This window comes from Saimiri boliviensis, chromosome 14 (assembly GCF_048565385.1).
Source record: "Saimiri boliviensis isolate mSaiBol1 chromosome 14, mSaiBol1.pri, whole genome shotgun sequence".
Classification (NCBI taxonomy): domain Eukaryota; kingdom Metazoa; phylum Chordata; class Mammalia; order Primates; family Cebidae; genus Saimiri; species Saimiri boliviensis.
Window position 1 is genome coordinate 55,208,982 of NC_133462.1, and position 15,750 is coordinate 55,224,731.

The 15,750-nt window shown below is 36.5% G+C and overlaps 1 protein-coding gene across 9 annotated transcripts in view; it reads left to right on the forward strand.

Annotated features, from left to right (window-relative positions):
- The window catches only part of DENND1B (DENN domain containing 1B), a 261,565-nt gene that overhangs the window by 178,322 nt on the left and 67,493 nt on the right, over positions 1-15,750 (forward strand). For all 9 annotated transcript variants that reach the window (XM_074385089.1, XM_074385082.1, XM_074385085.1 and 6 more), the window contains one exon: positions 10,381-10,482. In XM_074385089.1, coding sequence (XP_074241190.1) covers positions 10,381-10,482 — 102 coding nt within the window. The remainder of the gene's footprint in view (positions 1-10,380; positions 10,483-15,750) is intronic.

A 15,750-nucleotide genomic window follows, 5' to 3' on the forward strand; every position in this document is an offset into this window, starting at 1 on the left:
GATCTTTTCAAAAAACCAGCTCCTGAATTTATTGATTTTTTTGGAGGGTTTTTTGCTGTCTCTATCTCCTTCAGTTCTGCTCTGATCTTAGTTATTTCTTGTCTTCTGCCAGGTTTTGAGTTTTTTTGATCTTGTTCCTCTAGCTCTTTCAATTTTGATGATAGGGTGTCAATTTTAGATCTCTCCTTGCTTCTCATGTGGGCATTTATTGCTGTATATTTTCCTCTAGAGACTGCTATAAATGTATCCCGGAGATTCTGGTATGTTGTGTCTTCATTCTCGTTGGTTTCGAAGAGCATCTTTATTTCTGCCTTCATTTCATTGTTTATCCAGTCAACATTCAAGAGCCAGTTGTTCAGTTTCCATGAAGCTGCGCAGTTCTGAGTTAGTTTCTGAATTCTGAATTCTAACGTGATTGCACTGTGTTCTGAGAGACTGTTTGTTATGATTTCCATTGTTTTGCATTTGCTGAGGGGGTATTTATGTCCAATTATGTGGTCAGTTTTAGAGTAGGTGTCATGTGATGCTGAGAAGAATGTATATGCTGTGGATTTGGGTTGGAGAGTTCTGTAAATGTCTATTGGGTGCCTGGTCAAGGTCTGAGTTCAAGTCCTGGATATCCTTGTTAATTTTCTATCTTGTTGATCTGTCTAATATTGACAATGGGGTGTTAAAGTCTCCCACTATTATTGCGTGGGAGTCTAAGTCTCTTTGTAAGTCATTAAGAATTTGCCTTATGTATCTGGGTGCTCCTGTATTGGGTGCATATATATTGAGAATCGTTAGCTCTTTTTGTTGCATTGATCCTTTTACCATTATGTAATGTCCTTCTTTGTCTCTTTTGATCTTTGTTGGTTTAAAGTCTATTTTATCAGAGACGAGAATTTTAAGTCCTGCTTTTTCTTTTGCTCTCCATTTGTTTGGTTAATCTTCCTCCATCCCTTTATTTTAAGCCTTTGTGTATCCTTGCATGTGAGATGGGTTTCCTGGATACAACACACCAATGGCTTTTGGCTTTTTATCCAATGTGCCAGTCTGTGTCTTTTGACTGGGGCATTTAGCCCATTTACATTTAGGGTTAATATTGTTATATGTGTATTTGATCCTGCCATTTTATGCTAGCTGGCTGTTTTGCCCGTTAGTTGATGCAGTTTCTTCATTGTGTTGATGCTCTTTACCATTTGGTGTGTTTTTGGAGTGGCTGGTACTGGTTGTTCCTTTCTATGTTTAGTGCCTCTTTCAGGAGCTCTTGTAAAGCAGGCCTGGTGGTGATGAAATCTCTGAGTACTTGCTTCTTTGCAAAGGATCTTATTTTTCCCCTTCACTTAGGAAACTTAGTTTGGCTGGATACGAAATTCTGGGTTGAAAGTTCTTTTCTTTAAGGATGTTGAATATTGGCCCCCACTCTCTTCTGGCTTGTAGGGTTTCTGCTGAGAGATCTGCTGTGAGTCTGATGGGCTTCCTTTTGTGGGTAACCCAACCTTTCTCTCTGGCTGCCCTTAGCATTTTCTCCTTCATTTCAACCCTGGTGAATCTGACGATTATATGCCTTGGGGTTGCTCTTCTTGAGGAATATCTTTGTGGTGTTCTCTGTGTTTCCTGGACTTTAATATTGGCCTGCCTTGCTAGGTTGGGGAAGTTTTCCTGGATAATATCCTGAAGAGTATTTTCCAGCTTGGATTCATTCTCTCCGTCACATTCAGGTACACTTATCAAACATAGATTAGGTCTTTTCACATTATCCCATATTTCATGGAGACTTTGTTCATTCCTTTTACCCTTTTTTCTCTAATCTTGCCTTCTCATTTTATTTCATTGAGTTGATCTTCGACCTCTGATATCCTTTCTTCTGCTTGGTCAATTCGGCTATTGAAACTTGTGTATGTTTTGCAAGTTTTCGTGTTGTGTTTTTCAGCTTCATCAATTCACTTATATTCCTCTCTAAGTTGTTTATTCTTATTAGCATTTCGTCAACACTTTTTTCAAGTTTCTTAGTTTCTTTGCATTGGGTTAGAACATGTTTTTTTAGCTCACAGAAGTTTCTTATTACCCACCTTCTAAAGCCTGATTCTGTCAATTCATCACACTCTCTCCATCCAGCCTTGTTCCCTTGCTGTTGAGGAGTTGGGATCCCTTGTAGGAGGAGAGATGTTCTGGTTTCAGGTGTTTTCATCCTTTTTGCACTGATATCCTCCCATCTTTGTGGATTTATCTACCTGTCGTCTTTGTAGTTGTTGACTTTCAGATTGGGTCTCTGAGTGTACATCCCGTTTGTTGATGATGAAGTTATTTCTTTCTGTTTCTTAGTTTTCCTTCTAATAGTCTGGCCTCTCTGCTGTAGGACTGCTGAGGTCCACTTCAGGCCCTGCTTGCCTGGGGATCACCTGCAGTGGCTGCAGAACAGTAAGAGTTGCTGCCAGTTTCTTCTGCTATCTTTGTCCCAGAAGGATATCCACCATATGTCAGTCTGAGCTCTCCTTTATGAGGTGGCTCTTTGGATCTATGGGGGTCAGGGAGCTGCTTGAGGAGACAGTCTGTCCTTTACAGGAGCTCAAGTGCTGAGCTATGAGTTCCGTTGTTCTGAGCTGCTAGGCAGGTATGTTTAAGTCTGCTGCAGCAGAACTCATAACCCTCCCCCCCCACTCCTTTTTGCTTTTTTCCCCAGGTGCTCTGTCCCTGAGAGTTAGGGCTTTATTTATGAATTTCTTTTATGCTGCTGGCTTTTTTCAGGGCTGCCCTGCCCAGCGAGGAGGCAGCCTAGTCACTGTCTGCCTGCAGAGGCTTTGCTGAGCTGCTGTGGGCTTCGCCCAGCTGCCATGTGAACTTCCCTGCAGTCCTGTTTATACAGGTGTAGTTAGAACTGCCGCAGCAATGGTGGCCCACATCTATAATGGCAGACTCTCTCTGTAATGGCGGGCTGCCTCGGCAACGGTGGGCTGCCTCAGCAATGGCAAACTACCTCCGTAGTGGTGGAGTGCCTCGGTAATGGCAGATGCCCCTTCCCCACAGAGCTGGACCATCCTGGGTTCAGCTGTGCTTGCTGTGAAACTCTCAATCCAGAGGATTTCTGATTGCTGTTTCTTTGTAGGCATGGGACCAGCTGAGCCTCATCACCTGGCTCCCTGCCTCAGAGACCTTTTGTTGTTGTTGTTGTTGAACAGTCCACTGTCTACCAGGTGTTCCCATCGCCTGTTGAAAAGGCACCAGGATCTGTGTGATTTCCCGTGTGGCGACCCACTGCACCTGCCCCGGCTGAAACAGCCACACTGAGATTCGTGGCGCTTTATTGCCCAGGAATTTCCTGGCCTGGCTCCCTGTTTCAGTCCTCTTTTTAATCAGTTGAATGGGCACCTCTGTCTGCCAGGAGCTCCAATCACCAGCTAAAATGGTGCCCAGACCTGTGTATTTTATATGGAGACCCGCTGGCAAAACAGCTGCGCCAGCCACACCAGCCAGACAGCCAAACTGGCCAAACCAGCTGTGCTGGCGACCCGTGGTGCTCTTCCGCCTGGGAATCTCCTGGTCTGTGGGCAATAAAAATCCATCTGGAAATGTGGCATCCACTCATCCTCCATGCTTTCACTGGGAGCAGCAATCCTGAGGTGTTCCTAATCAGCCATCCTGGATCCCTCTGACATGACAGTACTTTTAAATGATTGTATTAAATAACTAAGAAAGTATCTTCCTTGGAAAGGATCTCTGTGTTACCACTTGTGTCCCAAGCAATTACAAATAAGTCAGATTTTTGAGTTAACAGCTAAGGCTGAAGAAATGTTTGAGTTAAAATATTATTTCATATATTCAGAGACATACTTGATTATCCTACCTGAGAACCCAGAAGTAACGCTCAAGTTTCTTCCCTTTAATGCTTAACGTGCTGTCACGTCTTGCCTAGGCCGCCTTCAGCCACCCTGCCAATGGATAAAAAATCGCTTACTTTAAAAATAAAGATTGGTTAGTAATCTGGGCCTCAGTTTGACAGGTTGGAGGAGTTGTCTTTCAACTCTTTTGATTACTTTCTTTAAAACATTATCAGTAAGTAATGTTATATTTAATGATTAAGCTTAAGCAACTTAAACAGAGGGATGGCATCCATAATTTAAAAGGCCATTCACTAAATCTTTGTCTTAACATTTCCATTTAAGAAATTCGTAATTGTCAACTTGTTAAAGAGTTTTAAAAATCCAAGTTGAAAAGTACTATGTACTCACTCCTCACAGTTTTATGGTTACGAAAACTTTCTACATATCCTTTCATGTCATTTCCCTTGTTTAAGTATAGATAGATCTGTTTATTTGAGAGATGGTTGCTACCAAAGACATAGTTGGTGTGCATCTGGCTTTCTAATGGATAAAAGTTGTTTTATGGCACTTTCTTTCTGTTCATTTCAAATAGGAAGATAATTTTGCTTAATTGCTTCAGCAATAGCATATGGTTTCTGCTCAAGTACTATGGAACAGATAGAACTAGGGACTTGGGTAGTAAGTGTTCCATTTATGTATCACTGATATATTTTATGAGAATGGAGAGTGTTTTTCTCATTGTCTTAAGTTATGGGGAAGAAAAATGTATTTTTTAATAGTATGTACAAAGTTAATGCACAATCTATTAATTTTTTCTAAGTGTTTAAATTTACACAAAAAGTTAGAAACAGCAGTATTTAATTTAGAAAAATTAGTTTCTTTTTCTGTCTTAACTTACCGAATCATAGGTCAATAGAACATTAGTAGATTGCTGTAGTTTTTTTTTTTTTTTTTTTTTTTTTTTTTAGGACAGATCCAGCAACATGAGGATAAAATCGTAAAATAATATGTACAAATAGAATATTTTGATGCTGATGATTAAACTTTATAGTTTGACTGTGAGGTTCTTTTTCATTGACTTCTAGCTAACATGTCAACAATGGAAGAAAATTATTGTTTCCATGGTTAATATACTCTGAGGTAGACTTGCTGCACCTTACATAATAATAACATTGGGACATGTAGAAGAAAATGCTGTATAACCTGAAAATCATTTATCATTATTTCTTGTGAGATTCTGTAAATATGTGAACATTCCCATGAGGTATCTGACAGCTGTCTTTCAGAGATTTTAAATTTTAAATAGCCATCAATATGCAGACATTTTTGCTTAGTTTGTTTATTCTTCTTATGTAGTGGTGACATTACATTTAGTCCAGGTGCATGAAGGAACTGAATAGGTATAATGTAGATGTTTTGGATTATATTTCACATCTTTTACATTGTCATTCTTTCTGATGCACTAATTTTCTTTCATAGTGAACTATTGCTAAGTCATACATATCCTGATAGTATAAGAGCTAATCTCTGTTTTAAGTATTTTCTTGTTCTTACAAAGTTTTCTACTCCAGGGTATAGTATAGAACTTGAAAGACACTCATTCTTAAAAACAGACAAACAAACAAACAAACAAATAAAAACATTACACCACTAGTGATCATCGCTCTGAAGTTGAATATAATACTAGGGTAGAAAAACAGCTCTACTTCATCCGTATCTTACTTGAGGCTTAATTATTCTGTATAAATAATTCACATAGTAACTAGCAGATTTTTACTTAACACTGAAAATGCAGGATACTGGGTTGGGTGCTGCAGAGCAGGGGTCCTCAGTCCCCGTTAGGAACCAGGCCAAATGGCAGGAGGTGAGTGGCAGGCGAGGGAATGAAGCCTCATCTGTATTTGCAGCCACTCACCACGGCTCACATTACTGCCTGAGCTCCACCTGCTGTCTCATAGGAGCAAAAACCCTATTGTGAACTATGTAGGAGAGGGCTCTAGGTTGCATGCTCCTTATGAGAATCTAATGCCTGATGATCTGTCACTGTCTCCCATTACCCACAGATAAGATCATCTAATTGTAGGAAAACAAGCTCAGGGTTCCCATTGATTGATTCTGTATTATAGTGAGTTGTATAATTATTTTATTATATATTACAATATAATAATAGAAATAAAGTACACAGTAGATGTAATGTGCTTGAATCATCCCACAACCATTCCCCACTCCCCTGGTCTGTGGAAAAGTCATCTTCCACAAAACCCATCCCTGGTACCAAAAAGTTTGGGGATGCTGCCATAGGGAATGAAAAGATGAACAAGAATTTAGTCCCAGACCTCCAGAGTTCACAGATAAGATATATAAAAATAACATTGAATGTAAGGCAGAAAATTAGTCCCTAAGAAAATCTGTTTCTCTTTTCTGTAATATGAACTTTATTCTGACTCTAGTTCAGATTATGTTTTTCTGATTTCTGTTGATGTTCCTTTGTTGGACTTCCCATCAAAATGACGACTTTTGATTCCTTTCTTTTGGCCCCATCACTGTTTTATGGAAGAAAATATTCCATTGTTTTTCTGTCTTGTCAGAATTATCTGATAAAAAGATTTTCTTTTGCATTGTTTTATATTTCTACCTGATTACTTTGTGACTCTGCAGAATCATATGTTTATTTACTTCTCTGTGAATGAATATTACAATAGTTAAAAAAATAAATTATAGATAGGTGTTTCTCAATTGCATAAGTCCTTTTCTGTAAGTAGAGTGATCAGCTCAACTTAAATACTCAACATTATCTTCATGTGTTTCTCAAACATCTTGGCAGGGCATCAACAATACCCACTACTTGTTGGTGCCCCTTTGTGAAAAATTGCCCTTGGCTAAATGGGGGTGCCTCACCAGGAAGACTGTGTTCATACTTTATCTTTTTAACCTCTCACCATTGGAAAAGACCACTTCTTATAAGGAATATAAGAAGCTGGCCTCTCTGCCTCAAAGTGGGTTCAACTCTGTGGCACAGTTGGTACTTTCCCAAGGGATTTGGGGAAGCTGATCTCCAGTTGAGACCATATTCTTGCTTGACATTTTTCTCTGCCCTATGTTGTTTTTCTTAATACCTTTCTCCTAAGAGTGATTTGTGAAAATCAATTGAACAGGAACTCCCTGTCTCGGACTCCAATAGGAACACTACTTAAAACATTTTATAAAAAATAAAAATCGATTTTATAAACTTCTCCTTAAATGTGGTTTTCTTTCTATATTTCCAGTCTCTAATACGTAATATCATTTTATGGCTCTTAATCCAGAAATCTGGAAGTCACCTTTGACCTCTGCTTGTTGCTGTATATCAGTGGTTCTCAAACTTTTTGTACTCTGGATGTCTTTATACTCTTAAAAATTATCAAAAAGCCTTCATTTATTTGGGTTATATGTCTAAATATTGACCTTACTGGAAATTAAAACTGAAAAAAATAAACATTTTCTTTTAAAGGCAATATTAACTAATTATATATGAATATAAAAAATTTTTAGGAAAAATTGCTATATTCCTAAAAAAATTTAGTCTGAACATTATCATTGTTTTACATTTTTTTCAGATCTCTTTAATATCTTAATACAAGTCAGCTGGATTCTGATATTCAATTCTGTATTCAGTCTATTGCAATATTGCCAACCATGTAGCTTTGGCAAACACTGCTGGATCTCAGGAGAAAATGAGAGCAGAGTGGGAATAATGACTTACATTATTATGAAAATGCTTTTAATGTTGCAGACTCTGTGAAAAAGTCTGTTCTTGGATAACACTTTGAGAAACATCACTGCATATCAGTCGACAAATTAGTCCTATTGATTTTGCCATGAAATGTTTAACAATGTAGTTAATGACATGAGCTTCAAATATTCATAAACTTGGTTAAAATCCTAGGCAGAATTTTTCTCATGTCATTCAATTCAACTTTAATTTTAAAGAACTCGTGCTAAGGAGTCATTTATTAACATAATCTGTTTCATAGCATATGCCCTAAGTATGACAATAATTCAGGTTTCCAACGATGGCAGTAATTGAGGTTCCTGGGTATTAATACATACAACTTTAGAACATTATTAATAAAGACTTATTTTTTTCCTTGAAAGAAAATTCAAATGTGTCAGTGCTTTGTCTTTGGTTATAAGAAATTCTTGGTAAACAAACCATGTCAATCAAATTGAAGGTTTAGTTGAAAGTTTTTCCATGATTTGTGTCATCGCAAGTGGATGGACAGCAAATCTGAGCTGTTTCTTTACTTGTTCTATGGAAAGATTGAAAGTACTCAAAGCTTAATGAGGACATAATTCTTCCAACCTAATTCACACAGGCTAATAATTAAGTTATGACCAACTCTTGAGAAAGCATAGATAGACTTTAGTCTCATCCATTTCTTCTTGCCTTGAAATACATCTTTACATATTTAAGGAAAAAAATCTATCACATAAAAACTAAAGTTACTATTAGTCCTGGTTATTTTGTAATAGCAGTGATGTCAGAACTGCCATTAGAAGCAATTACTTTTATTTATTTTTAAAATTGTCCTTATTTTTGCAAAGATGATATGTCATATGGATTAAGGCTTAGCTCATTTGCTATTTTATTTTTAGAATTCAATCATAAAACATTTATTGGGCTCCCAGTGTAGTTAGGTATGATGCTCCTACTGCTAGAGATAAGAAAACAATAGACCTTTGTCTTTAACAGGCTTGCCTGTTGTAGATTTTCTTCCTTTGGTACATTTGTGATCATACAAGATATGTTTATGTAAATAAGTCCAGTTTAAAAAGTGTGTATTTTTAAAATCATCTGTAGCTCTTTATGATTGGCAATAATAGCCTGAGTATGGTGGCTTATGCCTATAATCCCAGCATTTTGAGTGGCCGAGGTGGGCAGATCACTTGAACCCAGGAATTTGAGACCAACCTGGGCGACATAGTGAAACCCAGTCTCTACAAAAAAGTACAAAATAGTAGCCGGGCATGGTGGCATGTGCCTGTAATCCCAGCTACTTGGGAGGCTGAGGTGGGAGGATCACCTGAGCCCAGGAGGTCAAGGCTGCAGTGAGCTGTGAATGAACCACTGTAATCTAGCTTGGGTGTCAGAGTGATATCCTCTCTGACCCTGCCCCCCCTGAAAAAAATTGGCCAGTATCTGTATAAAAATGTGTAATGACATTTTTATTGTGGATCATTGGCTGGTAGTTCGTGGTGGGTGACACCACTTAACAGTTTATCAAATTGTCTTCTTTAATAATTTGTTTGAGTTTTATTTTTTTTTTCTATAGCAATGCTATCCAAGAAAACTTTTTATACTAACGGAAATGTTCTTTCTGTGCTGTTCAATGTAGTAGCCACTAACCACATGTGACTATTGAGTGGTTCATATGTGGCTAGTATGACTGAGGAACGAAGTTTTGATATAATCTTACTAAATTTACATTTACATAGTTACATGTGACTAGTGTCTACTGAATGTGACGATACAGTTCTGTAGTGTATTAACTATCAGAAAATGGCAATAGTTGAATTACATAGATAGTTACTTTATTTATACAGGAACCTATTTTCAGAATTTTACTTATAGATACCTGTAGTGAAGACATTGAGTCTTCCTTAAGATTAAATTAGAATTGTTATTTTTTTCAAAGTTCTGTTAGAACTGTTTCCTATGAAAAATGTATTTTTTTCCTTTTTCATATGACAAATATTGCTATAAGGTGCATTGTAATGAATGAATCATTTTTATTCATCTCTGTTTTCATTTTTATCTTAAAGTTTAGTCAGTTATCATCCTATGTGTTGAATGGGCAAGGGGGCTGTTCAAGCTGATGAGGGAAGTAGGAGGTGGTAGGGATTAGCCATTGAGTGATGATTTTCATATGTGCAAAGGAATAAGTAGGAAAAAAATGGAATCAATAGAACTTGAGATTTAAGTCCTTGCTGATTTGGAGGAGCATTTGGTAGAGCTACCACAAGACACTTGCAAAGATGTGATTACTTAGCACAAAGGATTAATGAAAACAGGTGCCAAGTAGGACTTATCCTAGAAAGCATCCAGTGTGAGTTGTTTAGCAATCATGAAGGGAAGGGGATTGTAAAATTTTTTTCATGAATTAAAAAGCAAGTTAATTAGAGCACAACAACTGAGTGTGAATGTGAAAAATCATGCAGCAGTTTTATAGTAACAATGTTTTCTAATCAGGATGCAATGAAATTATTGGATATTTTGAGGTATGTCTGGTATGTTTAGTATTCATAATTCAACCTGATGACATCAAATCTTTATTTTTAGGGGATTTACTCTTACTTGAGGGAATAAAATTGAGCAATTTTAAGAGTCCATGGGTTCCTGGATTAGAAAGGTATAGTACAGGCTTATTAGTAGAGGAATATTTCTAGTAGCCTGAAATCTAACTATTCTGTTTAAGGAAGGGGCTGTTGATTCTGTACCTTATACTTTCTCTGTCACTCTCCCCGTACCTATTTAAAGACACTAGTTCTCTCTGACTGACCTTTTATTGATGCCCTCAAAATCTTTATTTCTATCTAGGGTGAGCCCATCACTTTCTGTGAGGAGAGTTTTGTAAAGCACCGCTCAAGCATGATGAAACAGTTCCTGGAAACTGCAGTTAACCTCCAGCTTTTTAAACAGGTAAGAGTGGACATCCACGTGTTTCTTTTCTAACAGAACATTGTCAGTTTTACACGTTTGTATTGCTATAAAACTGTACAACCCTGAGTAACATCCTTTCTAGAATTTCAGGAAATTTTTCTTTCTTTTGTAACTCGGTAGCGAGTTATGACAAAACACTCTAGGAATATTATGTAATAACTTTGTTATTAAAACATTTCTCATCAAATGTTGCTGAGCTTAATGTCTCATTGAAGAAGGATATACATTCACAGAAGAAGAGACTAGTTTTATTTATATAAGGCATCCTAGAAGAAGTTATTTTTGTATGGTGGATCAATATGGTAAACAAACTATTTTTTATAGGAGTATTCCAATGTAATACAGTTGATAAAATAATTCAGAAAATGAATATTTAACCTTTTAAGCTTTGTAAGACTTTTTAATACTCATAAATTCAGAATTAAAAATAAGACTCATAGTTATGCTGTTTGTCCTGATTTTTGGTTCAGAAAATATAATTGCTGTTTCAAAAAAGCTGTAGCTTGACATCAGATGTCAGAAATTTTGGGTGCACTGGTTCTGTCATCCCATTTTATTATAATAGCAACTCTCTTAAACTGTGTCGTCTTACTTAGTTTCTGTATACAAAATTTGAATTAAGATCCTAACACTTGCTTTTCTTATTCCACATGACAATTTTAAGTATAAAGTTTGCTATGTGAATTAAGCATTTAATGTAGACCTACTGTGTGTCATAAACTGTGCTCAGGGCCAGGATACAAAAACGAATAAAAACTCAGTAATGCCCTTGAGAAGCTGACAATCGTAACATATTTTTTTGAACTGTTAGAAGCGACGACATATAACTCAAAACAACCTTCAAATTAGGTTAGTAAAGAAATCAGCATGACAACAATTAATGCTACTACTTCTGAGGAAATTTTAAAAAATAATCTGAGATTAGAAAATACTCTGGAGCAGGGGAGATACCTGTCTTCCAGTAAGTGAAGTTTTATATTAAGGAAAGGGTTAAAGTTATCCTAAACACAAACCTAAGGGCATGAATTTCAGGATCAGAGATGTCTTGTCAATTTCCAAAAAATGGGGTGGGCTGCTTTCGGAGCTTTTTGTCCCTAGAAGTCTCCAAGCATAGACTGAATTAATCCCCAGGGTTGAAAGGAAGATAAGTGATAGTGCTTTATAAATACTGAAGTATAGCACAGTGCAGTCCCAAGCTGGTCATGTAGTGCATGCTTGTTGAGTAAAATGTCGGTACCTTGTTGTCTTTTTCTCTATCAAGAAGAGCCACTATATTCCACTATCAAAACTGAGTTGTGAAGATTAGATTATATGAGGGTCAAGGATTGAATGGGTAGGTAGAATATCTAACTTACTTTCCCTTGATCATGAGCTTCTCTGCATCTAGATCCTTACCATATTAAATGTTTTATTAAAAAGTCAATAAAACAATATTTTTTGTTTTTTGCATTGTTACAGAAGCATTTACTTTTTAGGAGTCACATATAGTTGGGTTACATCTTGACTATATCACAGAATATCTATTTTTCATTAGTATATATTGCTTTTTCTTTAAAATGGAAATATTACCACCTACCTCACAGGATTATAATAAGGTTTATGTGAATTAATACTGGTACACTCTCAGCACAGTACACGGTGCTTTGTTGATGCTCAGCAAATCTTAATGTCTGCCTCATTCTTAGAGAAATTACATTAATTAAATACGTATCTGTGTAGGACTTTTTAAAAATACAATTTGGTCAAGAAGGTTAAATGTAAAATATGAAAATAGTCAACCGAAGAACTAATTGTGTGGACAATGCAGTTTTTCCTGCACAAATTGGCTGTCGTCTAGTCCTTTTCAAACAGCTCTTTAAACAGCTGTGTACTCATCACTCTTAAAAAAGTGATACTTGAAGATAGTCCTGAAAGGATTGAAAAGATTCTTGTTGACAGAGTTTCACAAACTTCTAAAAGAAGAGTCAATTGGTAAAAAACCAACACAGATAAATCCTCAAAGACACTACTGATATGGCTGAAAAATATATAAAAATATTTATTAGCTACAAAAGATTTATGACTATGGCTTTGTGATCCATTACAGGTCTAGAATTATTCAGGTTATCTCTTAGCACAGCTTATACTTCAAATGTGAGAGGACTTTGACTCAGGAGAGCAGCATATAGTTTTAAGGAAGGAGTTAAAGTGAAGTTTTGTCTCTGATAATATGGCAGGGTAGGATCCATAGATAACCTACATGCTGCAATTTAAAACATAATATTTAAAGAACTCCTTATGTCAAAGCCTAGTGCTCACTTTGCAAGATAAGAAGTGTAATAGGAGACCCAGTTCCCATACTGCTGAGAAGAAGTAGTGTTCAAGTAAACTGGAAATAAAGGTGCTGCTTTTCTCAGTTTCCTGGAGATCTGCAGGGAAGCTTGCACATCCAAAGTGTTAGTGCTGGGTAGAGGGAAGGGAAAAGTGCTGCATAGAAGTAACCACATGTCAGCCTGCACAGGAATTTGCAACCTGAATTCATATTTTCTGATTTTGTCTGACGAAACTCAAACCCAAATTTAAAGTGATCCTAAATGTTAGTGCCCCTAGATCTCAAGAAGAAACAAACTCTTGAGGAAATCACGTACAGCCAGGCATCAAAGAATTCTTTCAGCTAAAATCCAAAAGGAAATTTTATTGTTAAAAATGATTAAAAATACAAGAAAACAACTCATAAATGAAAGCTAGCAGAAACAACAAACAAAATGACTTGAAAATACTTTAAATATTGGAATTATCAGAAATAGAATACAAAATAGCCATGTTTTACAGGTTGAAACAAGAAACAAGCTTTAAAATGTTCAGGGAAGGAAAACTTAAAATGAGTGCAAAGCCAGTTTCAAAAAGGTAGCAAATAAACTTCTGTTAAGGAAGTATGTAATAATTGAAATTAAAGAAGTTGATGGGTGTAACCGCAGATCAGATCTAAATGAAGAGAGATTTGCTAAGCTGAAGATATATTTGAAAAAGAAGTTGTACAGCATATGGTATGGAAAGACAGAGAAATAGAAAATATAGGAAGTTGATAGACATAGAGGGTAGAGTAAGAATGTCTTAAAATTCATATCATCAGTTCTAATAGGTGAAGACAGAAAACGGAGCAGAGACAGTAGTTGAAAGCATACTGCCAGAACCAATGAAAATATACCACTTTATAAATTTATGAAGTCTTAACATCCAAATTGAATAAACAAAAAAGAATCTATGCCCACACACAGTGTATATTCAGCTATGAAACAGTAAAGAAAGGTTTTTTTGTTTTGTTTTGTTTTTTGCAACTGCAGTAAATTTTTAAAAATAGAGAAAAAAGATTACCTTCAAAGGAGCAACGTATTGACAACTTCACATCAGCAACAATGGAATCTAGAAGATACTGGCATGATATCTTAAATGTCTTGAGAAAAAATACCTAGAATTCTCTGCCAAACAAAGCACCTTTTAATTATGAGTGACATGAGGACATTTACCAACAGAAACCAAGTTTCCCCCTCCCCACCCCAGCTTGTATTGGTTTTATTGATGTATCCACTTGGCTAGGCTATCATCCCCAATTATTCCATCAAACAATAATTTAGGTTTTGCTATGAAGGGATTTTACAGATAAAATTAAAACTCCTAATTATTTGACTATAAATAAAGAAGATTATTCTAGATAATTTGATTGGTGGACCTATCTGAATCAGTTGGAAAGCCTTAAAAACAGGACTAACCAGCCTGGGCAGCATGGTGAAACCCCCAGCTACAAAAAAATACAAAAAATTAGCTGTATATGGTGGTGCACACCTGTAATCCCAGCTACAGGGAGGCCAATATGGATCACCTGAGCCTAGGAGGTTGCGGCTGCAGTGAGCTGAGTGTGCCTGCCACTGCACTTCAGCCTGGGCAACAGAGTAAGACCCTGTATCAGAACAAAAAAGCAAACAACAACAACAACAGCAACAAAACAGGAATAAGATTTCCTTCAGAGAGAGAAGAATTCTACTTGTGGATGACTACTTGGGCCTTAGTTCAAGACTGCCCATGATTTTCCTTTACTGACAGCCTGTCCTGTGAGTTTCAGACTTGCTTAGAATCATATAAGCCAATTCCTTCTCATAAATCTCATGTGTGTATACGTATATGTAGAATCTCCAACTGGTTTTTCTTCTCCGGTTGAACCCAGGCTGATACATCAACAGCAAAAAGAAATCCTTAGGCAAGTACCTCAGGGAGAAAATTTTCTCAAATGAAAGATCCAAGCTGGAAGGTCTGAGATACAAGAAGTAAGGAAGAGCAAAATAAGTGTTAAATATATGGATTAAATTGAAACAGTATTGACTGTATAACACAGTCAAATTATTTCATATCTTTAAGACTCAAATGTCTCCAAATTCCGAAAAGTTCTCGTTTTGAATATTGCAAAAGGGAAATGCTCCTTAATTTATTGTGTAAGGCTAACATAGTCCTGCTTCCAAAGCCTAAGACAGTGTGGGAAGAGAGCATTATAGGCCAGTCTCACTGTCTCACAGGAAAAAATTTAGACAAAATATTTGCAACTCATTCTAGCAATGTGTAAAAAGGATACTACTTCATGATTAGTAGCATTTATCCCAGAAAGGAAATAGCACGTGAAAACCTGTCAATATAATTGAATATGTTAACTGATTACGGAAGAAAACTTATTAGATCATCTCAACGGGTGCCACAAATTGTATACAATTAATAGCTATTCATGATAAAAACTAGAAAAAAAAAAGCATGATGAAAGAGATTTTCAGCAAACATCATACTGAATCTTCAAACACTAAAAATTTCCCTCTGAGAAAGATGTCAGCTCTTCTTTTTTTTTGAGATGGAGTCTCACTCTGTTGCCCAGGCTGGAGTGCAGTGGTGCAATCTCCACTTACTGCAACCTCCACCTCCCAGGTTTTAGCAATTCTTCTGCCTCAGTCTCCTGAGTAGCTGGGACTACAGGCGCATGCCATGATGTCAGCTCTTCTTATTGGAGCTCCTAGCATATACAGTTTAGTAAAAAAAAAAACTAAAAACCAAAAAAAAAAAAAAAACTATAAAGATTTAGAAACAAAGACACCAAACTAACATTTTGGTCATCAAAAGAAGTATATTTGCAATACATATAAATCACTCAAGGATTTAGAATCTACAGTATAAAAAACAAACTACCACATGCCAGCAAAAAACATATGATCCAATGTAATTTAATTGTTC